At 35.8% G+C, this 27,436-nt stretch overlaps 1 protein-coding gene across 1 annotated transcript in view; it reads left to right on the top strand.

The window, feature by feature from the left end:
- ATP2B1 (ATPase plasma membrane Ca2+ transporting 1) overlaps positions 1 to 27,436 on the top strand; it is a gene marked incomplete at its 5' end in the record, with an annotated part of 114,962 nt that overhangs the window by 74,384 nt on the left and 13,142 nt on the right. The window contains 11 exon segments of the mRNA NM_001101719.1: positions 3,833 to 3,973; positions 6,151 to 6,189; positions 6,949 to 7,110; positions 8,883 to 9,097; positions 11,250 to 11,492; positions 13,094 to 13,335; positions 16,259 to 16,496; positions 21,475 to 21,654; positions 22,343 to 22,430; positions 22,796 to 22,902; positions 27,217 to 27,408. Of these exon segments, the coding sequence (NP_001095189.1) occupies positions 3,833 to 3,973; positions 6,151 to 6,189; positions 6,949 to 7,110; positions 8,883 to 9,097; positions 11,250 to 11,492; positions 13,094 to 13,335; positions 16,259 to 16,496; positions 21,475 to 21,654; positions 22,343 to 22,430; positions 22,796 to 22,902; positions 27,217 to 27,408 (1,847 nt within the window).

Genomic DNA, 27,436 nt, shown 5'->3' with positions numbered 1-27,436 from the left:
CCTTCCACCCTCGTGATTTTTAGAAACTTTTTTTTGGAAGCTGACATACATATCAGAGATCTTTGAATCCAGAGCTGTACTCATATATTTTTCCCATGAAGAACTTGAGTCTAAAAAAGTCGAGATTTGAAAGTCTGCATTAGTTCACATTAGTAGAATAATGAAGCTAAACTATAGGCCTACTGATACTATTAATTTTTTTAAAATCTTTTATTTTTCTGTTTGTTTTTTACCATCTGGTAGGTTTTTTTTCATATTAATGTGATCTGTTTTTCTGTATTTATTTTTTTTTTTAAATTATTTATTTACATGTCAGAGTTACACACAGAGAGAAGAGGCAGAGAGAGAGAGAGAGATCTTCCATCTGCTGGTTCGCTGGTTCGCTCCCCAATTGGCTGCAATGGCCAGAGCTGTGCTGATCCAAAGCCAGGAGCTGCTTCTAGGTCTCTGACATGGTTACGGGGCCCAAGGACTTGGGCCATCTTCTGCTGCTTCCCCGTATCATTGCAGAGAGCTGGATCCAAAGTAGAGCAGCCAGCCATATGGGATGCCGGTGCTTCAGGCCAGGGCTTTAACCCACTGCACCACAGTGCCGGCCCCTATGTTTATTCTTAAGACCAACAGAAGTAGGAAATTAAAGAATGTTTTTATGTTTAAAATAAGTTAATGAGTTATCTGTGATGGTCTACAAACTACAGGTTTTGAAAAAAATCATAAAATTCTTAAAATTTACTTTATCCAACTTCCTGATTTAAATTGCTGGATAACAAATGTGCGATATTCATAGGAGTAATCAGTAAGTCCAAGAGTAGCTCCCACATGAACTATTCAGGATTGAATTTGTACATGGTTAAGGATGTTCTAGGAATGGAAAAAGGAAAGATAGTAGGTGAGGACACATTTGAAAGGGGAAAAGTTGGTGTCTACTTGCAGGGCTTTACTGTGATAATTTGAGTTAAAGGTGATTGGAAACAAAGCACAAAGGATGATATGAAAAATTACAAGCTGCTTTTTAAACACTGAACAGAACTATAAGGACTATATTGTTAGACTGAATTTATGCTAGTTTTAAGGAAACCAAATGTTCTTTGTCTTCTGTCATTATCAGATATTAGTGGAATGCTAAAGGTACACACGGTGCACAAGATTACTGCCGATCTTCATTGCCAGCTGTAGTTTTCCAGAGCTCCGAGAGGTCCACATTTTAATTCAAAAGGCTTTTTCTGAAACTGAAGTCAAACTTACTTCATCAACACATGTCAGTTAGATTTGAATCACAACTTCAAAGCAGAACCTGTGTTTAGTCATTACCTTTTTGAAATGTAAATATTGTATTAGAGCAATTGTTTATATATACACATCTACCCAAACATCCTACTGTTAAAAAGATTACACGTTTGCATTTATATTATGTATGTATATAAATTATAGAGATAGCTTAAGTTCTAATTATAACATAGATGGATTTTTTCAAAAAAAATCTTAAGATTTCTTTACCTCTAGTAGCTACTTAGAACGCTTATGTCCTATTTGAGTTTTTGTTTGTGTTTGTTCCTGTAATTTATACCAAATAGAAATATCTTAGACATAAAAATATAATGTATTTAAGTAATGTATACTCATTCTGCTTATTCATTGCCATGCTCCCAAGAAACTAGTTTACCAAATAAAATCTTTAACCTTTCCAAAAGGAAGAGATCATACCTAATTATACCTCAGTACCAGAGACTAACTGGGCCATGTTATTTGGCTAACTGCCTTTTGCTATCTATACTTTGTGGACTTTTATGTACATCTGGCTTATTTACATAGTGCTTAGCTCTTCAGGTTGATTTCCTTTAACTGAACTTTGGTCTTTTTCTGTTTTAACAGAGATTACTGGTAAGCTTTGTGAGGACGCAGGTTCCTAACACACCAAGTATATTGAGAAATCTATAAATTTTCCATGCTTAAGAAAAGACTGAAATAACTTTGTAGAGTTCCTTATCGCAGCATGGGTGGGAAAGTTTTTCTGCATTTATTTCCCTGTTCCAAAAATGTACTAAAAAACATGACATGCATTTATTTTTAAATTTACTCTCATGATGCCATCTCTCTCTGCTGTTCTTGGCTTCTTAAATTTAGATTTTCAAAAGCAGTTTTCAGTTAGCAGTAGGGATATGACCAGAACAAAAACCCTTTACTTTGCCTGAGCACATTAACTGCCAACAACTAATCAGACCTGTGGTAAGAAAGAACAGAACATAAAAAATCTTCAGAAAGCCTGAATTGTTAAAAGAAACAAATTGTCTTTTATATGTAGTACTTAGATAATATTTCCTTTGTATTTTTCACTTGCGAAGAGGCTAATAACTAGTGAAATATTCAGAATATAGATTTTTTTAAAAGCAAGAAAAGCAAAGACATAAAAGATTTATGTTGGCTAAGTCACTTGATAATTAATAGATACAAATTCTTCAATCCTGTAGTAAGCAAGTGCATGATACTTTATGATCTTATTCAGCAAATAACTTTGAGCACTGGTTTATTACGTAGGATGGTGCTAATGGTTACAGACCCCAGCCTGGAAATAGGTTGTGAACTAGGAGATAAAATACAAATAAATGACAACATTAATAAAGAAGGTCATATTGAAAATAAAAAGAAAATAGAGAGTAGACTAAGTTTTGAAGACTACTTAATTTCCAAAACGATTGGAATGGAGGGATGGGAAGCTTTTTAGTAAAGGCCATTACAGAGGTGTGGGTATGCAAGTTAGAGAACTGTAGGTAAACATCAGTATAAGATTATACCCTTTGTCCTCTGAATGATGCGGAATAATTCTTTGCCCTGCACCTTGATACTTACTTAACTGAGGCAAGTTTATTGAAAATAAGAATAATAAAATCTGCCAGCTTGCAAAACTGTTGGGACAGAGTAAAAATGCAGTGTTCCTGTCTCTACTTGCTGGCTTTCTTTAGTGGCTCTTAACTTCCTGTGAATGCACTCCTTGATGGGTACCTCCCACCCTCGTGGGAGACATAGATTGCATTCCTGGCTTCTTGCTTTGGTTGGCCCTGCCCTGGCTGTTGAGGGCATTTGAGAAGTGAACTATGAGTGGAAGGTATGTGTGTGTGTGTGTTTGTCTCAGTCTTTCAAGTAGAATGAAGAATTAAATAACTTAAGATAACCTGAAAAGCCTGAAACATTGGTCTCAAGCTAGGGATCTTGGATTTAATGCAGTAGTCAGTGTTGTCAGAAATTGTGTGCCATGGAAATCATGTTTTATAGGAATATTAGAACAGATTTCAGGATAAACTGGAAAGGCAGAAAGACCAGGTAGGGAGATATTGTGGTAATCTAGGCAGTGAGTCTGGTCGAGTGTGGGAAATGTGACGTTCGTTGCTGAGAAATTTTTTGGGTTCTAAGTACAGCACTTTATAAAAATAATATACTTTTCAGATAAATGTTCCTCATAGTTTAGATTGTAATTAATACTAATGAGCATTCATTGATCCTTTTCAAATTCCAGAAAGTGAATTCTTTACAGTTATAGATATGAGAAGTGTAAATCACCTTACGTTTCTGTAAGCTGTTTCCATTTTACAAAGGATGAATTGAGATGCTATAATTTGTCTAATGTCAAATGGCAGAATAGTGGTAAAGTGATCTTTGAACTCAAATGTGACTGATTACAGAGTTAAAACCTTATACAGAAGAATTTAGGCTTTATTTAATGTCTTATTAAATGTATTTTATTAAGTATTAAGAATATTAAACACAGTATTACTGAAATTTGATGGTAGGAGTGAAATCTGTTATAATTTATGAGAAAAGTTTTCTGTTGTTGTAGGTACTCATGTAATGGAAGGCTCTGGAAGAATGGTAGTTACAGCTGTAGGTGTAAATTCTCAAACTGGAATTATCTTTACCTTACTTGGAGCTGGAGGTGAAGAGGAAGAGAAGAAAGATGAAAAGAAAAAGGAAAAGAAAAGTAAGAATAGCAAATTGCTTTAAAAACTGCTGTTTGAAGACATATCAACTAGATTATAAGAACTGGTACAAAAAACAGACTTCTTTCATGAAACTTGAATATAAAAAATTCTGCCACAAGTTAATTAACCAGTATTGTATTTTCAAGTGGTGAAACTAAAGAAGAGAATCTTTTTTTTTTTTTTTTTTTAGATTTAATAGTCCATTAAAGGGCCTTCATTGATGTCATCAATACCGTTACCCCAGCAAATACATCATCTACTTGTACACTTCCATTGGCTTTATTCTGTTCTTGAGTTTTAGTCTCACCTGTCACTTGATGAGTAAAAAGAACTTGAACATTCCCTATTTGGTTTGTTTGTTTGTTTTCCTTCTGTTACTTCAGTTGTAACCTCCTTTGTCAACTGTATCATATTTTGGTCTCATTGAGCTTTTACCCTTTTCAGATTTCTGTTCACATTTCCAATTCTAATACTTGGACAGTTACTTTCTGATGCAAGCCCATGGCTTTATTTTGACACCTTATGTTTGTTGTGTTTTATGTATTTGGCCCATTATTTGATTGCAAGACCTTTCAAATTTTGTTTGATTCATTGTATCTGCTCTCCCTTTGAGTGTTCCTTCCTCTGCAACCTTGATAACCACAGCAACAAGGATCTTCTATGGAACACTGTCACGTGTGGGGCAGGAAGGCCAGTTTTAAAAGCTCTCTTCACCCTTCTTAGAATCTGCTGTACCTTTCTCTCACACCCAGAATCATTCCTCTGAATCATTTCCCTTTAGGTTGATAGCAGTTTACTGTGGTTTGCCCAGTTAGATTTGTTTAATTTTATTTAGGATAGTAAACCCATATTTCTCTTTCTTATATGGATATTTTGAGATCTTCTAAATAAATGCCTTTCTAAATAGAATTTTGGCTTGCCCTAACTACAGCAGTGTCTTAATATTTAAGTAGTTTGTTCTTTGAGTTTTATCTTTAACTATGAAATCCATTTCAAGTAAAAATGTAGTTGGAAAGTGGTGGCTAAAGCTGAAGGTAGCAAGTTCGACACTCTAGGTTTTCCTCTCTCAGCTCTTGATGTTCCTCTATAGCTTTCTTCAGTCAATAAGTCATGATTCTACTTATTGAGTGCTTTGCATGAATTGCCCCATTAGTCCTCATAACCATACAAGGTAAAGACTTACTCTTTTTACTGATCAATAAACCAAGGATTGTGGAGGTTATGTAACTTGTTACAGGTCAAAGTATTAATAAATGCCAAATCTTCTTTTCTCTGGCTCAAGAATCTAAATGCCCCACCCTAATAACGGGAATTGAAAGTTATCATCCTCCGCTGATAAAGTTGTATCATGACTTTATTCTTATTGACCAAAAAATATATTTTTCTAATAAGCGCCTTTTCTCCTCATGTCTTTTTCTTAATACAAAAAAAAAAAAACTAAGGAATTAACATTAATCCATTGTCTACCTTTTTTTTTTTTTTTTTATTTCTTAGACAACATCTTTTCATCTGTGGACTGCTGACACTTTTCCCATTCCCTTTATTATGTTGGCAATTACTCAGCAGTCCAGGGCAATCTGTCTTAGTTCCTTTAGTAGCTTGGAATGTGGCTGATTGGTCTCTCCAAACTTGAGCTTATTGAAAATACCTAGGTGTTTTCTTACTGTCTCCTTGACTCTCTTGAGCTTCTGTTTCTTCTTGCCCAAGCTTTACTACCTGGCCTTTCCTGTCTTTTATCCATACCGTTTTTATTCTTATTCTCATCAAAGCTCTCCTGTGTGCCTGTTTTTCTTTTATTATATTATTCTCTTCCCTCCCTCCCTCCCTTCCTCTTTCTCTCTCTTTTTCTCTCTCTCTCCATCCTGCCTTTTTCTGCTTTCTTAGGGTTGGATCTATCTATATTTGGTTTTGAAAGCTTCTTAGGCTGTATTTTGGTTTATTATAGCTTATAAGAGTAAAGTTTTTTGGCAAAAGAAAGCAAGTAGAGATACCTTAAATTATTTTGGATTAAACAGGCCACATGGTACAGGCCACATGTTTGATAATCTCTAGAGACAAACTAAAACATACCCCGATTGTGTAACAATTCTATTACAGAAATGTGAACTACTTCTACATAATTTAGCATGACTGTTCAATTCTTTGGAAACCCTTAATTCCTATTTTGTTCCTACAGATAAGAAACAAGATGGAGCTATTGAGAATCGCAACAAAGGTAAATTCAGGAGGATAACAGTTCCCTTAGCTTGTTTTTATTATATCCAAAAGCAGTTCTATTGTGTGTTACATTCATCTGAACATAGGATACGTACTACAGCAGGAAAAATCAACAGTAAATGTTAACTGGGTTGATCTTGTCCTGCTACTACCTTAGTCACGTTTTCTCTGCAGTGTTAATAAGATTTTTATGTGATTTCTGGTAAGCTTATGTAGGTAATTTTCAACCTAAGTGTTTCAAGTATTTTAATACTGATTATTATATAGTTAGTAAAAGTGATAAAGGAACAAAAATAGAACATAAATGTCTTTTGCATTTATTTGAGTACACATATACATACATATTTATACATGTACATATGCATATTTCTCTGGATATATGTGCATGTGTAATGTTCTATTTATGGTGGTAAGTTGTATGGGAGGGATTTATGATGTTCAGGTACTACCTAACAATACCGAAGAAGAAAATGATTCAGTATTCTTTAGTTCTTAGTTTAAGGAACCTGTTTCTTCTTTCACCTCATCCCCTTACCTAGCACAACATTCTCAAATCTGTTAGAAAGTTTCATGACCTAATGTCACTATTGTCTTATTTTCTTTGTAGACACTCCCCCACCCTCTCTGCATATATTCCAGAATACCTATGTGTTTTCTCGTTTCTATAAAAAGCTGATTTGTTGTTACTTGTCTTCAAAATGTTAATAGTGATATGTGCCTTTAAAGTGTAGTGAAGTTACATTTGCTGTTGATATAGCAAAAGCTCAAGATGGTGCAGCCATGGAGATGCAGCCTTTGAAGAGTGAAGAAGGTGGAGATGGTGATGAAAAAGATAAGAAGAAAGCAAATTTGCCAAAAAAGGAAAAATCTGTTTTACAAGGGAAACTTACAAAGCTAGCTGTCCAGATTGGCAAAGCAGGTATAAAATATAGAAAAACATAAGGTGCCTTGTTTTAAAGTACACCAGTTTCCTGCTTAAGAATTGTCTTTTGATATAAGGCCAGAAATTACTTTTTTGTTAGTGGTAGGGTAATTAAGAAAGTATTTTCATTTTTATCTACAATGTGCCAGGCCCTTGGAGTTATTACGTTGAGTAAATTGTCTTCTGTCAACTTGCTTTTCCAGGTAATAGTTTAGGACTAGCAGCCATGTCGGTACATTTTATAATCCCACACATTCATATCTGAATTTCTCAATTTCTGGAGATGGTAGAAGAAGGGCTAGCAATGAGGTTATTTTTCAGTACAGATTATCCAACTATATCATAGTAAAACAAATTATCACATATTTTGCTTTTCCTTTCACTATGAAAAAATTATTTTTTAAAACAATAGTTTAGTTCAGCTGAATGGAATTTTCATATCGAGTCTCAAGTTACTAAATAATTACCATCTCTAGAAAATTCTTATTAATAGAACCATTCTTTAGGATAAAACCAGAGCTGGTAGATGAAGAAGAGCATGCCTTACAACATTATCATCTTTTTGGTTAATCAGCATATATTGTTAAAATTACTTAATTCTTATCATTCTACTTCCTTAGAAGTATGTTAGAAAAAGCGAAGTTTTTGTTTATGTCTGCAAAAAACTTACCTATTAGCAAATATCTGCTTTATTTATGAATCTAAATATCCCAGAAATTATATAACTGTTTTCTAATACATGATTAACTCTTGATTTTATAAGAACATATCAGAAATAAGAAATAATAATTCATTTTATTATATAATATTTTTAAATATGGGGTTGAATATTTAATTCTAGCACTCTCCATTGCTCAGATTCTTACCAGCTTCTCTTTCATCATTAGGCAACTTTCCTCTTGACAATGTAAATCACCGGCTTTTGATATTTTCTTTTTTTTTTTTTTTAAGATTTATTTTATTTATTTGCAAGAGTTACAGAGAGAGGTAGAGACAGAGACAGAGAGAGAAAGAGAGGTCTTCCATCAGCTGATTCACTCCCCAGATGGCCGCAACGGCCGGAGCCACACCAATCCAAAGCCAAGAGCCAGGAGCTTCTTCTGGGTCTCCCATGTGGGTGCAGGGGCCCAAGGACTTGGGCTGTCTTTTTTTTTTTTTTTTTTTTTTTTTTGACAGGCAGAGTGGACAGTGAGAGAGAGAGACAGAGAGGAAGGTCTCCCATGGGGTGCAGGGCCCAAGCACTTGGGCCATCCTCCACTGCACTCCCTGGCCACAGCAGAGAGCTGGCCTGGAAGAGGGGCAACCGGGACAGAATCCGGCACCCCGACCTGGACTAGAACCCGGTGTGCCGGCGCCGCAAGGTGGAGGATTAGCCTAGTGAGCCCCAGCGCCGGCCTTGCTGTCTTCTACTGCTATCCCAGGCCATAGCAGAGAGCTGGATCCAAAGAGGAGCCAGCAGGGGCTAGAACCAGCACTCATATGGGATGCCAGCACTTCAGGCCAGGGCTTTAACCTGCTGTGCCACAGTGCCGGCCCCTTAATATTTTCTTATCATTGCCTGTCTCAGCTTTAGTAGCAGACGGAAGATACAATTAATTCTAAGAAAATATTGTAAATGCTACTCTCCTAATTAGTTCTCTGGGGGACAGGGCTATATGCTGAAGCAAAATTAAATCTGATAGTGTTCAGTGATGAGTTGGGACCAACATGTAACTGGCAGTGGTTACTGTCTGGAATGTTTAATTTGTTTCTTTCTTTAATTTTGAAAGGTCTATTGATGTCTGCCATCACAGTTATCATTCTTGTATTATATTTTGTAATTGATACCTTCTGGGTTCAGAAGAGACCATGGCTTGCTGAATGCACACCAATTTACATTCAATATTTTGTGAAGTTCTTCATTATTGGAGTTACAGTTCTAGTGGTTGCAGTGCCAGAAGGTCTTCCACTTGCAGTCACTATCTCACTGGCTTATTCAGTCAAGGTAAGTGGATAACAGTAGTAGATGTGTTCTATATTCCACTCATGTAGAAAAATGTGTATCCTTTTCTGGTCCTGAAAGTGGAGAATTTCCATAAATGTACACTGTTTTCTTTCGAAATTTCATTGATAGTTCCATGCACCTCTCCCTTTGAATGTCTCAGTATATAAAGACGTGTGTTCCCTGGAGGGCAGCCATGACATCATGCTGAACACAACTCTGCTAGGCAGAGCTCTAGCCTGATTTTATTAAGTGGCAGTCATAAAGGCACGTCTCTTTCTCCTTTCCATCTGTAAAGTAAAGGTGATGATATTAGACATTTAGCTTTAGTATAAGAGTTTCCCTCAAATCTGAACTCCCAAGGCCTTCCTGTTTTCTATTTAGCCATCCCCACAGTTGACCCACAACCTGATTGTCACACTTTGTAGGCAGACTCTATTTCCAAAATATGTAATTCAAATAATGTTATTTCCTCACAAAAAATCCTTCACTGTCTTCTCATCATCCCTAGAATAAAGTCCAAACACCTTACCATGGCCTCCAACATGCTGCCCAGTCTGGCCCTTGCTTATATGCCTCTCACTTCTCACCTTTTGCCCTGTTATCCTCAGGCCTGGCCTTGCCAACCCTCCTGCTGGTTTTCAAAAATCCCAGCTGTGTTCTCACTTAAGTACTCATTTGTTTCTTCTTTAAATAACCCACTCTCTTACTTTATTCACGTCCCTTCAAATGTCATGTTCTCTGGCCACTGAACTTAAACTGGCTCAGTCTTTATTTTCCAAGTAGAATGCTAACAAATGTGCTTTGATGACTTCTGTAAACCTAAAGTAATAATCTGTTTGAAGGTTATTCACTTGTTTATTAATTTTATAACTTATATGGAAAAGGTTTATTGGAGCTTTTAAAGGTTTCGCTTGGACGGTGTTTACCTTTCTTTCAAAATGGTTTTTCAGGTAAAAAAGTGTACACTTAATGGAAGACTGCTGCTCTAGCAAATGTTCAAATGTTAATTAGCAGTTCTCCTTAGGCAATATTGCTGATTGTGAGCAATATAAAGTAATTATTCATAGTTTCTGCTCTCTCCTTTTATCTTCAGTATTCCAAAATGTTTTACAATGGACCTGTCATGATAAGCATGTTTTTTGCTTACTGCTGCAGTTTATTTTCTTTTCAGACATTTTATACTTTTTCCCAGAAATAAAGCGATAAATGTAATGTATCAAATGATGAATTACAGTATGAGCAGCTATTTCTCCTTTTTGGATGTTTTAAAAAAATTAGAACTAATTGGGGTAAATAAAATTGATCAGTTGTTTTACTAATCCTACCACTTCTTCTTCTTCTTCTTCTTTTTTTTTTTTTTTTTTTTTTTAAGATTTATTTTATTTATTTGAAAGACAGTTACAGAGAGAGGTAGAGACAGAGAGGTCTTCCATAAGACCTCACATAATCTGAAAGATATAGGCAGGATTGATTTGAGTTCCTTAAATGAAAAATGAATAAGAGCATGTTAATTACTTTAAGCATTTTATTCAATGCTCATTTACCCATTATGATCTCAGTTACTGTTCTCTTCACTGAGGTGCAGTTTCTTGGATCCTCTGTGAGTGTTTCACAAAATTAAACACATTTTATTTACTACAGAACTTCATTCTTTTAATCTTTAATACACACATTACTAGTAATTTGTGGTGTTACATATCTCTCAAGTTGATTTCTTCAAGGAATCTTGTATATTCGTTACAGAAAACATCTTGTAACAAACCTTTGTAGTTTTTAACTCATTTTACATGTATATTGAGAATTGTATTTTATCTTAAATGCCCTTTGGAACTACTTAAAACAACTCCAGTAATTTTTTTTAAGAAATTATCTTTTCAGTTGCTCTAAATGTGAGACCTAAATGTAAGACACTTTTAAATCCTTTGGGTGAAAATACCAAGCCTACCAGCTTATGAGTAGATAAAAATGTTTCATTCTGATTTTAATGTATTGAATTATCAGTTTAAAAAATCAAGCAGCCGAATGCCCTTAAGCTCTTTACTGATAAGCTTAGAAATTCAGTTCAATGTAAAGCAGTTTATAATCATTTTTCTGTAATAAGGTGGTTGAATTTATATGTAGCTTAACTAGATTTTGTTTGTTGTCACTGTAGAAAATGATGAAAGATAATAATTTGGTAAGGCATCTGGATGCTTGTGAAACCATGGGAAATGCTACAGCTATTTGTTCAGATAAAACAGGAACATTGACAATGAACAGAATGACAGTTGTTCAAGCTTACATAAATGAGAAACATTATAAAAAGGTTCCTGAACCAGAAGCTATTCCACCAAATATTTTGTCATACCTTGTAACAGGAATTTCTGTGAATTGTGCTTATACATCAAAAATACTGGTAAGATTTCTTTAATAATTAACTTATATACATAACAAGTAGTATTTACATATATAATTTTAGATCATGTGTGATTGTTAAAGCCTACCATTAAATTGAATTGTGTTCCTATTTTAAAGGCATTTTTCTGTATAATGTATATTCATTTCTTTTGATATGATTTTACTGTGAGTAATGACTTGATCAGCATTAGAATTATTTATTTTTCTCTTGTGTTTTGAATTTCTTAAGTTTAGAAATTCTCAAGTTTTATAATTAGAACATGTCATAATCTAAAATTCTAATTAAGCTTATTTTGTGAAAGACCCAGCTTTTTCATTTTTTTTCTTTTTTGAAATTTTATACTTCTAAATGTTCTCTCTTTTTTTAAGATTTTATTTATTTGAAAGGCAGAGTTAGAGAGAAAGAGAACTTCCATCTGGTGGCTCATTCCCCAAATGACTGCAGCAGCCGGATCTGGGCAAATCCAAAGCCAGGAGGCTGGAGCTTCTTAAAATCTCTCACACGGCTGCAGGGGTCCAAGGACATTGGCCATCTTCTACTGTTTTCCCAGGCCATAGCAGGGAGCTGGATTGGAAGTGGAACAGTCAGGACTCATACCAGTGCCTATATGGGATGCCGGCACTGCAGCCAACAGCTTTACCTGTTACACCACAGCGACGGCTCCAAGACCCAATCTTGGACTGTAGACAGTCAGTTCGTAACTTTGTTGGGAAAAATACAAAGCCAGATTTAAGCTTACAATATTTTAAATATGTTTACTTCTTCAGTTCATTTATGATTAATGCAATAAAAAATTCTGGACTTACATCATCTTACATTAAAACATTTTCTTGGCAAGGTTTAAAAATCTTAATTATAGCAGCATGCATGAAATCTTTGACTTGATAACTAGTGACTTACGAATTAAAATGAACAAAAATAATAGTAAGTAGTTAGTGCAAATATATATGAATTAGATGATTCGACTGGAAAGTTATGGGATCTTGGTTCTAGATCTGACTTTGCTTTTTATTAGCTGAAAATCTGAGCTTTACTTTATTTAGTTGTTCAGTAAATATGGTCACTTCTGACCTAAACAGATCTTTGTGATGATTATATAAAGTAGTATTTGTGAAGGGACTGTCAAGGAAGTAAAGCTTTTCAATATATTTAAAACAATAAAATTGGTAGATTTAATTTTGAATTACTAATACAAAAATATTTAGTAAAAACAGGAAAAGAAAAGGGAAATTAGTTAAAATTTTAAGTCTCTCAGTATATCAGGAAACAACGGTAAATTCTGTATGTTTTATATCATTTAATTCTTGGGTCATACATGCTACTGTTTTGCAGATGCTGAAGCAAGGACCACAGCAGTTGGGTAACTTGACAGATGTTCATGTAACTAATATCTGGCAGGGCTGACATTGGAATCCATGTCATTCTCACCTCAAGCTCCTTTCTACCTGAATTTTCTTTGTCCTCCTTTGAAATGTTGATATTAGTAAATGTTTCCTATATAATTTTGTTTTATTGTGTCGCATTCTGTTTTACATTACAAGTTAACTTTTTCCTTACATAACAAGATGATTCTAGATTCTAAACTTTTTCTCTTACAGCCACCAGAAAAAGAGGGTGGATTACCGCGTCATGTTGGTAATAAAACTGAATGTGCCTTGTTGGGACTTCTTTTGGATTTAAAACGAGATTATCAGGATGTTAGAAATGAAATACCAGAAGAAGCACTGTACAAAGTCTACACCTTCAATTCTGTTAGGAAGTCCATGAGTACCGTCCTGAAAAATTCAGATGGAAGTTTTCGAATATTCAGCAAGGGAGCATCTGAGATAATTCTGAAAAAGTAAGAGTAAACTGCTTCTATGAATAAATTGCTGACTATAGTTGCTTTATGGAATACCTTCCTTGTTGTTGATGTTGTTTTCTTTTTGTGAACATCAGATATTTGATCGGACCTCAGCTTTTTTGCATAATTTGTGGTATTCAGATTTCTGCCCGTAGTATTCTGCCATTTTCACACTTGAGTTTTTCTTATTTCTTAGTATTTTGCTATAGGGAAAATAAGTCCGTTACATTCAATCTGGTAAATTTAATGAAGTAAGCTTTGTCATTTTTTTTCTAGACATATTTACTTCATTGTTACATAGGATCGTGAAAAATAAAAGCCTTCTGTGAAGAAAAATTGAGATTCTGTGAAGAAAAATTGAGATTCATATCATCAACAATGCAGTGTAATTAGTAGACCCTGAATGTGATCATTTTAGAATAGCAAAGCATTAAAGTTAGATCTTAAAAATTCATCTTTTATATGACAGTTTATCATATTTATGCAGTTGCATTATGATATTTAAATATCTCCTGTCATTTTGAATAATATTTTTACTGTCCTTTTACAGATTATAGCTTTAGTTTTGACATTAAATATTTACGTATAATTTCCCTAGTATTTCTCTGTCATTACAGGTGTTAAATTATTTTGGTTTCTTTAATTCCACTTAAGAAGTAGAAAAAAGTAGTTTTACAAAAATCCTAAAGTAGCTTTAGAAAAATTAATGGTAATTTTAGAAATTGGAACTCATTTGAAATTTTAATGTTTAAAATATTTCTACTTTTTTATGTATGTTTAGAGTATAATTCGTTGTTATCTTAATGGACACTTGATTGCTTGAATGCAGTGTTACAGGTTTAAGATACAAGTACATAAATGAAAAGACAGCATATGATAAACAGGTGCAGAATTTTAAGGAGAGATTGCACTATGGGAATGTGGCATTTAAGACAGTTTTTACTGTAAGGTGAGAACCTTAAGGTGAAGGAAGACACAACAGAAGAAGGGAAATGGGACATGCAGGTTCTATTGGGATTATTCAGTTGTTGAGTGTCCATCAACTCAATAGCGATGGGCTTTTGTGGCACATGGGCCATATAGAGCTTTCTTCACTTCCTACGTCACTTGGTTATTTGGTTAGAAATGTTTCAACCCTCGCTTGCTGGGTAGTAGATACATGGTATAGGAAAGATTCAAAATCACAGCCAGTCAAACTTCACCCCTGCAACTACCAAGCTCTGGAATCTGGGGCAGAATTTCTCCATAGATTCCATTTTCTTTCACTGGGAAATAGGTGGTAGCCACTAACTCTGAGAGGGAAATAAAATAATGTATGTAAAGTGTCTAGTATAGATACTGATACATAGTAGTATAAAGTATATACATATATGTATGTATTATACTTTACCCTAATATAATATTCATATTCTATAATGAATATTAAAAAATATAAACTGCTAAGCAGTTAGAGCTTACATTGGCCAGATGGTGCAGCTGGAATGATTTTTATCATCAGGTAGTGCAGCCATACATACGATGACAGAAGATAATTCTTGCATCAGGGAATAAAGTAAGTTGGGGAAAGAAGGGATGAATTAGAGACAATTTCATTAAAAAGCTATTGCTATTACAACAGTTTATCTTGAAGTGAGTACCAAAAGAAGATAATAGCAAGGAGAATAAAAAGGAGCAGACACATTGAGTAGACTAATTATGTAGGACTTAAGAGCTCATAATATATAGGTGATAAGTGAAATTTCTTATGATTATCAACATAATTCAAATACAGGGGTTGCCAATAGATAGGCAGTAAGGAGGCCACTAGCAGACTTTGATGCAATAAAGTTAAGGTATGGGCTCAGCATTTAGATGGAATTTCTCAGCAGTGATGGAAAAACACTCAAAACAGATTTGGATACGGGCGTCATCTCCATTAAAGCAGGAGGTTGGCCGGCGCCGCAGCTTACTAGGCTAATCCTCTGCCTTGCGGCGCCGGCACACCGGGTTCTAGTCCCGGTCGGGGCGCCGGATTCTGTCCCGGTTGCCCCTCTTCCAGGCCAGCTCTCTGCTGTGGCCAGGGAGTGCAGTGGAGGATGGCCCAAGTGCTTGGGCCCTGCACCCCATAGGAGACCAGGAGAAGTACCTGGCTCCTGCCTTCAGATCAGCGAAGTGCGCCGACCACAATGTACCGGCCGCAGCAGCCATTGGAGGGTGAACCAACGGCAAAGGAAGACCTTTCTCTCTGTCTCTCTCTCTCTCACTGTCCACTCTGCCTGTCAAAAAAATAAAAATTAAAAATAAAAATTAAAAAAAAAAAGGCAGGAGGTAATATCACCTGGAGATAGAAGTATAGAGAGTTATTGTGAAAAACAAACTTTATGTAGGGAACTGTACAGCATGACTTTTATTTACTACATAATTTTTTAAAGTTTGTTTTTTAGTTTCTCTGTAAATAGTGCTATTTTGGCATTATCTCTCTTTGATAGAAAGCTTTTTTAACAGTAAGGTTTTTTTGTTTTTCGTTTTGTTTTGTTTTTTTGTTTTTGTTTTCATGGTTAAAACAGTAAGTGATGAAATAACCTCTCAGGTAAGGAATTGATGAAGGTTGATTTTTTTGTGTTAATTAAAATCAATGTCTAATTCTGTACCAAAATGGCCAGGTGATAGTTTATTCTCATTTGACACTAGGGATTCTTTGTGTAAGTTTTAAACATTGTATTTCCAAAATGGGAGGTTTAGAGAGTGTCTCTAGAGTAATTGGAGTGGGAGAGAACTATAACTCACAGGTCAAAACTGCAGAGTGAAAAGTGAATATGCGTAATTCTTGAAATTTCCAGATTATCAGATCCCATGATTTCTAGCCCTTCCAGTTCACTTAATTGGCATTAACCATTATTTTTGTTATTTATTGATGTTTGGATTCAACATTTCCTTTTAGGTGTTTCAAAATCTTGAGTGCTAATGGTGAGGCAAAAGTATTCAGACCAAGGGACCGTGATGATATTGTAAAAACTGTGATTGAACCGATGGCATCAGAAGGCTTGAGAACCATATGTCTTGCATTCAGAGATTTTCCAGCAGGAGAACCAGAACCAGAGTGGGATAATGAAAATGATATTGTCACCGGCCTTACATGCATTGCTGTTGTGGGGATTGAAGATCCTGTGAGACCTGAGGTGGTGAAACATTCTGTGTTCTGCATGTGCAGAATCTCTTCATATAGAGGACCTAGGCATTAACTGTAACCAGTTTTCTAGTAAAATTCTTGGTGTTTGTGATTCTTTTGTTGCATATGGTACCTTTTTGTGGGTTGTAATTAGCCTCTTTTTGAGATTTTTTTGTGTTTCAAGCACTAAAACCCACATAGAACAATGCCCTGAATTTGTTATGTTTTTCAATTTATATTTATCTTAAATTAAATCATACATGATAGGAATTGAATTGTTTTCATAGTCCTGAGTGCACTACTGTCCAACAGAGCTTTCTGTGATGATAGAAAGGTTCTATTTATTGTTTAGTATAGTAGCCACCAGCTATGCAAGGCCACAGTGTTCTTGATATGGCAAGTGAAATGCAAGACTGATCTGTTTTATGTAAACATCTGGCTAGTGGCTACCACATTACTTTACTTTTTGTCCTTTTAAGATTTTTCTTGGTTTGTTTGCTATGAACTTACTCATTTATTAAGGTTTTTTGAACAGTCTCTGTGTTCTAAATAGTATCCTAAGTACCAGGGATATTAATAGCTTTGAAAATCTGGTCCCTAGCCTTGAGGAAGTCATTGATTTGGGTGGATATGGGCAAACACCTAGGATGTTAGTGCATTGCTGGATAAGTATATGAAACATGGTATTATGAACAGAGAACACAAACTTTCAACCTAAAGTAATAACATTTTTCTTGTTGAATTCTCACTGTTTGCCAGATATTATACCAAGTGAGAAGAGATGAGGTTTGGCCTTGCAAAGTTTAAAGCCTACAAATTTTATTTTAAAATTCGGGTTGGGAAAGTTATATGATTTATGTTTTAAAGTACTATTTTAGGTACTCTGTAAAAAAAAAATGGATTAGAGAGATTAATGCATAGAAGAGGGAAACCAGTAATATTACTGCAGTAATCAGTTGCTGGCAGGAAATGTTCACAGTTTGCACAACACTTGTGTCAGGGAACATGGAAAGAAAGGTGCAATTTTAAAGTAAATGGAGATGGACCCCTAGAAATAAATGTGTTTAGTTTAAGTATACTGGTTTTATTTTTGTTTTAAAGATTGATTTATTTACTTGAAAGTCAGAGTTACAGAGGGAGATCTTGCAGCCATTGGGGTAGGGACCCAATGGATGGAAGATTTAAGTATAGTTTAAGCATACTGGTTTTATTTTTGTTTTAAAGATTGATTTATTTATTTGAAAGTCAGAGTTACAGAGGGAGATCTTCCATCCATTGGGTCCCTCCCCCAATGGCTGCAACAGCTAGATCCTCGTCTCCCATGTGGGTTCCTGGGACCCAAGCACTTGGGCCATCTTCTGCTGCTTTCCCAGGCACATTAGCCCGCAGCTGTATCAGAAGTGGAGCACCAAGGACATGAATTGGCACCCATATGGGATACTGGCCTTGTAAGTAGAGGCTTAACCTGCTACACTACAATGGCAGCCCCAAAGTCACTAACTGTTTTTACATTATTGTAGTGTCTGAGCTATCCAAATGAGTGCCAGGTGGGCCTTACGTCTCATGTTCTCAAAGTGACTAAAAGGCCTGGAGGAAGTGTGAGGTAGCAGCACAGTTAAGTCTGAAAAAGGAAGTAAAATTAGTCTCTCACTTGGATATTTGATGGGTGTTGGGGGGTATTGTCAGTGTATGAAGACAATCAGAAGGAACAGCTTGTCAAGAGATCAGGATAAATTCGGGTTTTGGGTGTTGGAGTTTCAGATGCTTATGAAATAACAGCCAGATGTTAGCCAATCTTTGGTGATAGGAAAACCATTCAAGGTTTTATGCATTGATTTATATGTTGCCTAAAATCTAATCTGGATGTCTACAACCTATGTTTTCTGGAAAACATTATGTTTTTGGCATTGAGGTTAATTGAGAGTTTTACCTCTTTAAAAAATTTGACTTTTTTTTTAATATCACAAAATGAGATGAGTACCTTTATACTAAAATGTATATAATGTACTACATATAAATGCATATACTATACTAAAGTGTATATGAAAATACCCTAAGAGGTATTCCAAACGGTGCAGTTTTGAGGTAGGGAATGTTGATTAGGTAACTAGAACAAATCTAGTTTTCTTGTGTATGCATAGGTACTTGAGCAAGATACTTGGCCTTACTTCAGTTATTTGTAAAGGTGAAGGTCATTAGTTTAATTTTTTTAAAAGATTTATTTATGTATTTGAAAGGCAGAGTTACAGAGAGAGACGATCTTCTATCCTCTGAGGGTTCACTTTCCTGATGGCCATAATGGCCAGGTCTGGGAAGCATTTGAAGCATCTTTCTCCACTTTCCCAGGTAGTTAGTAGGAAGCTTAATTGCAAGTGGAACAGCCCATACGGGATGCTGGCATCACAGGTGGCAGGTTAACCCACTGGCCCCAGTTAGTGATTTTTTTGAATAAATTAATTAATTTGAAAAGCACAGTAAGAGAGAGAGAGAGAGGCAGAAGCAGAGAGAGAGATGTTCCGTTCTTTGTTTCACTCCCCAAATGGCTCCAACGGCCAGAGCTCAGCCAGGCCAGAGCTTGGAGCTTCATCCCGGTCTCTCATGTGGGTACAGGAGGCCAAACACTTGGGCCATTCTCCACTGCTTTCCCAGGCACATTAGCAGGGAATTGGATCGCAAGTGGAACAGCAAAGACTTGAACCATTGCCTATATGGGAAACAAGCAGTGCCATCCCCAGCTAGTGAATTTTAAGTTCAAATAAGTGGGCAGTAAATATTAGTTTGGCTTTGTTAAACATTGTTTGCAACATAGTTTTAACCCCAGATCAGTTTCCCCCTCCTACTCATTGTTTCCTTATCCAAATAATCAGTATCAGGAGATGCATTACATTTATGGCCCAGACTAATGTTTTCAAATTTAACTGTAGATGTTTTTTCAGAATTTGAACTTGCTCAGTCATTGCTAGGACCTAGCACATTTAAGGAATGTCAGTTGAATGAATACATGTGATGGTCCCCTCAGAGTTGACTAGATAGAAGCTAATCTTAAAATTTACAGATATGTGTTTACTTAACACGCAGTATCCATGGTACCATGTCTGGAACATATCTCCCTTGAAAAATGTCCCTTGAGCTGGTGTAGTGAGTTGGGCTGCTGCCTGCGACACCAACATCCCATATGGGTGCTGGGTTGAAGGCTTGACTGATGCACTTAGAGGCCAGCTCCCTGCTTGTGCTCTGGGGAAAGCAGCAGAAGTTAGCACAAGGACTTGGGCCCCTGCAGCCACATGGGATTCCTGGATGAAGCTCATGGCATTAGCCTGGCCCAGCCCTAACCGTTGTGACCATTGAGTAGTGAACCAGCAAATGGGAGATATTCTCTCTCTCTCTCTCTCTCACCCCAATGTCTTGTCTCTGTAACTCTGCCTTTCAAATAAATAATTTTTTTTTAAAAAAAGAAAAATGTCCCCTTGGTGACTCTTTCCTAAGATACTTAATTCAGTACTTTAATAGTCCTTTTGTAACACTGAACTCCCATTATATGCGGGGAACCTGTTTGTTTAATGAAAGGAAGTATACTAGACATTGATGTTTCAATAATGAGGTAAGATTCTTACCTTGAAAAAGCTCATTGGGTTGCTCAGGACTCAGGTGAACCAATAGTGGTAATACCTCTCTGTACTATAGGTATAATGTATAGTTTTTCAAGGGAGGTAGGGCAAGAAAGCTCCAGAGAACTTCAATTTAAACTGGATTTACAATAGAAGTTACAAAAAGTTTGCAGGCTACCTTGAGACTCCAGTCAGGTTATCCTTAGCCGTGTGTATGTGTGTGACCCTGAGACTGTACACAAATCTGGTTTTCTGCTTTCTCTTGAAGTCATAGGTCTGTTAACAGTGAGCTCTCATTCCACCATGACAAAAATAGACTAGAGCTGAATATCTTTCATAGACATTTATCCTGGATTTGTCATTTTCTGTATGCTTTCTTCATTCTATGCTTCCTGCCATGGCCCTTTAGGCATTTGAATTCACAACTTCTGCTACAGTAAGATCAGTATGGATTTTCTGATTATAGAGAAGAGCAGGAAAAAGGAAAGGATCTTCTAAGCAAAGGAAACTGAGGTAGCAGAAGTACAGAGATATATTTAGACTATTCACTGTCATCAATGTGTGTAGCAGAAAAAATTTAGCCTGAATTGTGATATGTTATACCGAGAATTTTATCATATATTTTAAGAAAGTATATTGATAGTTAATAAAAACATCTACCATTAAGTGGGTCTGATGTTTTAAAGGAGGAAGAACATAAAAGCAAGGGTGCCAGTTAGAAAGCCCTTAAGATAGCTTGGACAACAAGCATTGACCCTTAGGGTTTATAAAGAGAAGGGAGATGGTAAGGAGGTGCAGGTGCCCCTTAGGTGTTTCCAGATAAATTTAGAGAATATGTTCTTCCTTTTAGTAATACAAATCCTCATGATCCCTCTTTGAACTAGAATTGTGAATCCAGCTCTCAGTGACTTGTCGGGGAAGGATATAGATTTTAAAAGTCAATAGCACATGGATGGTGTGGGAGTAGATGAGGTAACCCTTTGGGGGAAATAAGAGCCACCTATAGCTCTAAAGAACTAACATTTGCTATAGTGTGGTCTGGGCAATAAAACCGGAAGCCATCCAGAAAAGACTTAGCTAATGGTTCTCAGGGAGCAAAGGCTTTGAAAAGCTTTTTGTAAATAAGTAGTACAAAGAAAGTAGGATGACAACTAAAAATGAAGGCTGAACTTACTAGTAAGACTGACTGCGGACTAGGAAAGAAGAGATTATTGGCAGTTATTCAAGAAATATTGAGCATTTTCAGATGAAATTAAAATGACCATTTTTGGTGGGACTGTGAAATAATGCATATTTGTTCAGTGAGACTTCCTCCCCTTCCCCCTCTGGAAATTCTAATTTTCTTCCATCATAGGACTTTTTTTCTTCATTTTAAATCAGGTGCCAGATGCAATAAAGAAATGTCAGCGGGCTGGAATTACTGTGCGGATGGTCACTGGTGATAATATTAATACTGCTCGGGCTATTGCTACAAAATGTGGTATTTTACATCCAGGGGAAGATTTCCTATGCCTAGAAGGTAAAGATTTTAACAGAAGAATACGAAATGAAAAAGGAGAGGTAAGGAATTTGTAAGAAGAAAAAAGAAACGTATGTTTTTAGCTAATAGGATTTTAGTGTAATAGTCATTTTATTTAACAAATATATTTTGACTATGCACTAAGCTCATATAGGCACTGTACATGAATAAATGTCATCTATTCCTTAAGAAGCAAAAAACTAGCATTCTAGGAGATAACAAAGGACACGTAAGTGATAAAGAAACTAGCCCTGAAGGAGTGAGCATTTCTTTCCTGCTGTGAGTCTAGGGCTAATTTCAGAAGAATAATTAATATTTTGAAGGGGTAATTGTAGATGAGTTTTGAAAGGTAGATATGTAGAGAGAATATTTTAAGGATTCTCAACTCTGAACTTTGTTAGGCTAAGTTAAAGAAGTTCTATTTTTAGAGGAAATGGAGGGATTTCTAAAAACTGGTCTTACATGTAATATGGTTCTCAAGTGTGTGTGTGTATCAGAATCACCTGAGGAGCTTGTTACAATACTCATTTGCTGAGTCCCGCCCCCATGGTATTTGATAGGCTAGTCCTGGGTTCGTGCCCAACAGTTTGCTTTTCCAGGTTCCCAGGAGTTTCTCATGAATTGGTCTGTTTACCACACTTTGAGAACCACTGATGAGTAAAGTAGATAGGTAATTTGGAATTGGGAAACTATGTTTGGGCACCTGTTAACTTTGGTAAAAATTTGTAGATTGAGCAAGAGCGGATAGACAAGATTTGGCCAAAGCTGCGAGTACTTGCAAGATCATCCCCTACTGACAAACATACACTAGTGAAAGGTGAGTAGATATTACAGTTAGTTCAAGTTCACAATTTCGTGATAATACAAGTATGTTTTGCCTCCTAGTAGATACTGAATTATTAGATTAAGTAATGGATACCATCCTTTCCAATAAAATCAAAACACACTTCCTTTTGATAGCTTAGGTAAACTGTTTTTCTTGAGTGATTAAAGAGGATATTGCTCCTAATGTAACCTTCGTTTCTGGAGTTTGTTCTTGGTCAACATATAAGCAGTTTCGATTTCTGCTTAACTGTTTATTTTTAACCTTGAGTCTATAAAACTAAGAAGAGTATTCTGTAAAGTCACCTTATTAATGAAAGAAAATGAGTTTTATGGCACAAATATTTACTTTTATTTAAGGTATAATTGACAGCACAGTCTCAGAACAGCGCCAGGTAGTAGCTGTCACTGGTGATGGTACAAATGATGGCCCAGCACTAAAGAAAGCGGATGTTGGATTTGCAATGGTAAGATCTTACTTATTTAGGTATTCAGATGTAATTTACTGGCTGGGTTGTGTATTTATTGAATAAGTTACTACTGATCTTAAACACTGTCCTTCAAGATTATTTTGAAGGATAATCAGTAAACCTATATTGTCTTATAAGTCTAATTTATGCAGTCTTATGCAGCACATGGGTTTAGAATAGTTACATATTTTTAAATTAGAATCTACCACTCAATTGCAAATGTTTTCTTAAGGAGTAACTGAATGTCATCATTTTATATAGATGTAGCTTAAATATTTTATTTTCTTTTAATCTCATTCTACTTTTGGAAAATGCCAGGTCCACATTCAAAATTCTCAAATCCAAAATTATCAAAAAACTGAAGTTTCAAAATTGAATTTGTAGTAGATTTGTTTAGCTGCGGTACTTGTTATGAACTGATGTTTGGCTCTTTGTCCCCTTAAGTGTGAATATTAACAGCCTTTAAAGAGCTATTAATGTATTTTTATGGTGTGCTAACTAGCCCCTTGGGGAAGAATTTGTGATATAAGGGATATCATTATCATTTTAAAATGGGAGAAATTTTGACTTCTGAAGCACCATCTGGCCCTAAGGACTTCAGATGAAAGCTTATGTACCCACGGCTATTTGCATAAATTATCTGCACCATGGTATTTTGCTGTTGAAATCTGGATTTAGAAGAACCACCATTGTGGCAGACTTTAAACAAAAATGAGAGAGGAAAAGAAAATCATGTGGGTAAATTTCCCTCAGCCAAAAGCAGTGAATCCAAAGATACCCTACCCCATCCCAGATTTTTTTGTTCGGCAGCTGCAACAGTATGAACTTGTAAAGATTTGTGAAAGGTAGCCAGAGAGGGATGAGGAATAATTAAAAGCTTTTCCATGGTCATTCACTGGGAACACAGGAACATTCATTGCTCCTTCTCTTGAACTTTTAGTGGGATTCTTTTGGTAAAGATTTATTTTTTTATTTGAAAGTCAGAGTTACACAGAGAGAGAAGGAGAGGCAGAGAGAGAGAGAGAGAGACAGACAGACAGACAGACAGACATGTCTTCTGTCCAGTGGTTCACTCCCCAACTGGCTGCAATGGTTGGAGCTGCACCAATCCGAAGCCAGGAGCCAGAAGCTTCTTCCAGGTCTCCTATGTGGATGCAGGGGCCCAAGGACGTGGGCCATCTTCTACTGCTTTCCTAGGCCACAGCAGAGAGCTGGATTGGAAGTGAAGCGGCTGAGACTTGAACTGGCACATAAGGGATGCTGGCTCTGCAGGTGGCGGCTTTGCCTGCTACACCACAGCGCCGGCTAGTTCGATTTTTTTTGCTCTTTTCATCTGGACAACTAACCAGGAGGGCATATATGTAGACTGCATTTTAAAATAAGCTTTCTTCCCCAAATTTGAGTTTAAGATGGATACTTTGGGTTTTAAATAAATATGGTAAATATAGCAATGCCAAAAAAAAAAAAAAAAGCTGCAGTAGGATGGCTAGGTTGTGTATTTCTAACCTCTGAAGGTTTTAGCCACAGTTATACCACTTTTAAAAATGGTAACATCAAGAAATCTAAATTTATTTCAAAAACAGGAAATACACTTAGTAGCTTTGACTTGAAATCACTATTGCTCAAGCTTGAATTTTACTTTGGTTTGTGCATTTGTCAGTTAAAACTTAAAAACAAAATTATTTATCTTAGGGATGTTTTTAGGTACCCAGGAAAAATTGCTTTTCATTAGTACTTTCTAAATATGTCAATTAGTTTTCAGGCAGAAGTGGTATTTTTGAGCTTAATTTCAATAGGAAGAGAGAAGGGCATATTCTTTTTTTTTTTTTTTTAAAAAGGTCCTCTAAAACTTTATTACTTATTACCCATAAACATATATATTATCCAACATAATGAAATGGCAATGTTGAAATGCATAAGGTTAGTAACATATTTCAGCAGTTGATCCCTAAATATGTCCTGTAATAAAATGACTCCAGAAACCAGTTCTCTGCAGGCTGAAAGTCAGAGAAGGGTGGAGAAGAGGAATTGAAAAGAAAGTAGCACGGGTGCAGAATTTCAGAAACATTGTTGTGACCTTCACAGCCCATCAGTTCTCCTTTAGAGAAGAGTTACTGTAGATGGATGGATCCATCCACATCCATCTGATCCAGCTTCCTGCTAATACGCCTGGGAGGCAGCAGGTGATGGACCAAGTTATTTGGGTTCCTACCACCCATGTGGGAGAGCTGAGTCGAGTACTGGCTTCCTAGCTTTGGCTTGGACCAACCCTGCTGGTTGTGGATGTTTGAAGGGTGAACCAGTCTCTCTTTCTCTGTCATTCTGCCTTTCAAGTAAATAGATAAAAATTTATAACAGCAAAGTAAGACCTACAGAGGACTCTAAGTAAAATGCTTACAACATGGTTCTGTAGGTTTTCCATTTAATCATTTCTCATAGAATTACTTTATATTTCAAACCTTCATGGTACATTTAAAGTTTTTTATTATATTCATTATTATAATTCATTTTTTATTATATCCATTAAGGAAAATACCATGTGTTAAAGATAGCAAGACAGGATATTCAGCAGGTGAAGGGATGCATAATATAGTAGGCATAGAGATCTCTATATAAATAGTCTTTGCAATGGGGAAGAGAGTTTGGGTTCTACCCTGACTCCAACAAGGTCCTATCAGGATTTATAAGCAAGAAGCAGGGGTGTGCGTCAGTGAGTAGAAAATTACTAAGAGGAAACAGCAAGAAAACAGGGCTCCAGGCTAAATTAACTTGATAGACCATTATGGAACGCAGACCAGGGTGATAAGCTAAGATAGGAGTTCTTAGATGTGTTAAATATAATGTGTATTATAAGTAAAATATTCAGATTAAGAGCTGGAGAACAAAAGTGTAAGTGCGGATTGTTCATTGAATAATAGAATTTTCATTTGAACTTTTTGTGTTTATCAGAACAATCTTTGCAAACCATTTTAAAAGTCAAGTCCTTCTATAAAACCTAATACTAAAACCCCCTACCACATTGTTCCACCCCATTTTTGTCTCTTCAGAGGAAACCAGCTCTGTTAGCTCATTCTTTCTCTTAGTTGTATAATTCTTTACTTCTAAATTACATTATTTTAGTGCTCTTTTGTTTTTGCTTTTTTAATATACAGCATTAGCTATTGACTTTTCATTAAAGATGACAACTTGATATTTTGGTTTTCAAAGGCACATTTGCTGCCTTCATTCCACGTACATAGTCATGCTTACTACTTGTCCCATTATCACCCAGTAGGGTGATATCATGGTTATATGATTCTGGTTACATCAATATTCAGTCCTTATTATGACTGTGAATGCTGAGCCATGTGTTCTATTGTAGTTTTCTCTCTTTACACAACTTTGTGTATTCCATGTAAATTGTCATTTTTTACTTGCTGCCTTTGTGTTACTTTTCTTTTGCTATTTTACTTTTTAAAATTTTGTAGGTACTTAGTATTAATTAATTTCCCAAATTGTGAGTGAACACACTTGGATTATCATAAAACTTCAGAAATGCCAATCATATTCCCTTCTAATTACATCCCCATCTCTCTACAAATATAACCAGTATCCTGAAGATACTGCTTTTCCCATTTTTGAACTTTTATATAAGAATTATATGTTGAGTCCATCTTCTTTTATTTAGTATTATGTTTATGAAATTCATATGTTGCATTTAGCTGCCATTCACTGTTTCTATTAATCTATCCCAGTCTTCTGTTGGGACGAATAACTTTGTTGTTAGCTTGAGTGCTTCTTCTGTGCCTTTGGTAGGCTTTCAAGAGATCCTCCTGTTTTTATTCCCACCTTCACACCCTTTCCATTGCTTCCTGGTACTACCAAGACCTGAACCTTCTGACAGTTCTGTAGGGCAACAAAGACTACTTTTCTGTTTCCCCTACCAGTCCTTAACTTAGTATGAGCTTTCTTGGGTCTACTGAGTTACTCCCAGCCTCTAAGTTTTTCTTGCAGAATCTCCTTCCCCTTTGTGAGTAGCTAGTGCTGAATATATCTTTTTCTATGACTTTTGGAAGGAACTTAGAACCTTTGTTCATTCCTCTATTTTTTTTTACCCAACATGAAGTTTATTTTCAATGTTTCATTCTTTGTTTTTGATATCTATTGCCTCAGAATATCCATGAGATCTTAAAATAACTATATTACTTTCTTGTAACATAAATTTGAGTCAGTATTTATAAAATATAATGGGAAAGATAGTGTGTATTGTGCATTATCCTTTTGAAAAATTTTTTAAGCATGTAGTCTGATTCACAGAATTTCTTTTAACAGGGTATTGCTGGAACTGATGTAGCTAAAGAAGCATCTGATATTATTCTCACAGATGACAACTTTACAAGTATTGTGAAAGCAGTTATGTGGGGACGAAATGTCTATGACAGCATCTCAAAATTCCTTCAGTTCCAGCTTACTGTTAATGTAGTAGCAGTGATTGTTGCTTTCACAGGCGCTTGTATTACTCAAGTAGGTGACAATTTGCTTATTAAAAACT

The sequence above is a fragment of the Oryctolagus cuniculus genome, chromosome 11, assembly GCF_051225735.1.
Source record: "Oryctolagus cuniculus isolate XC-2025 breed Fujian yellow rabbit chromosome 11, ASM5122573v1, whole genome shotgun sequence".
In the NCBI taxonomy this organism is placed as follows: Eukaryota; Metazoa; Chordata; class Mammalia; order Lagomorpha; family Leporidae; genus Oryctolagus; species Oryctolagus cuniculus.
Note: the sequence above shows the minus strand (reverse complement) of the source record. Positions and strands in the feature narration are given on the sequence as shown.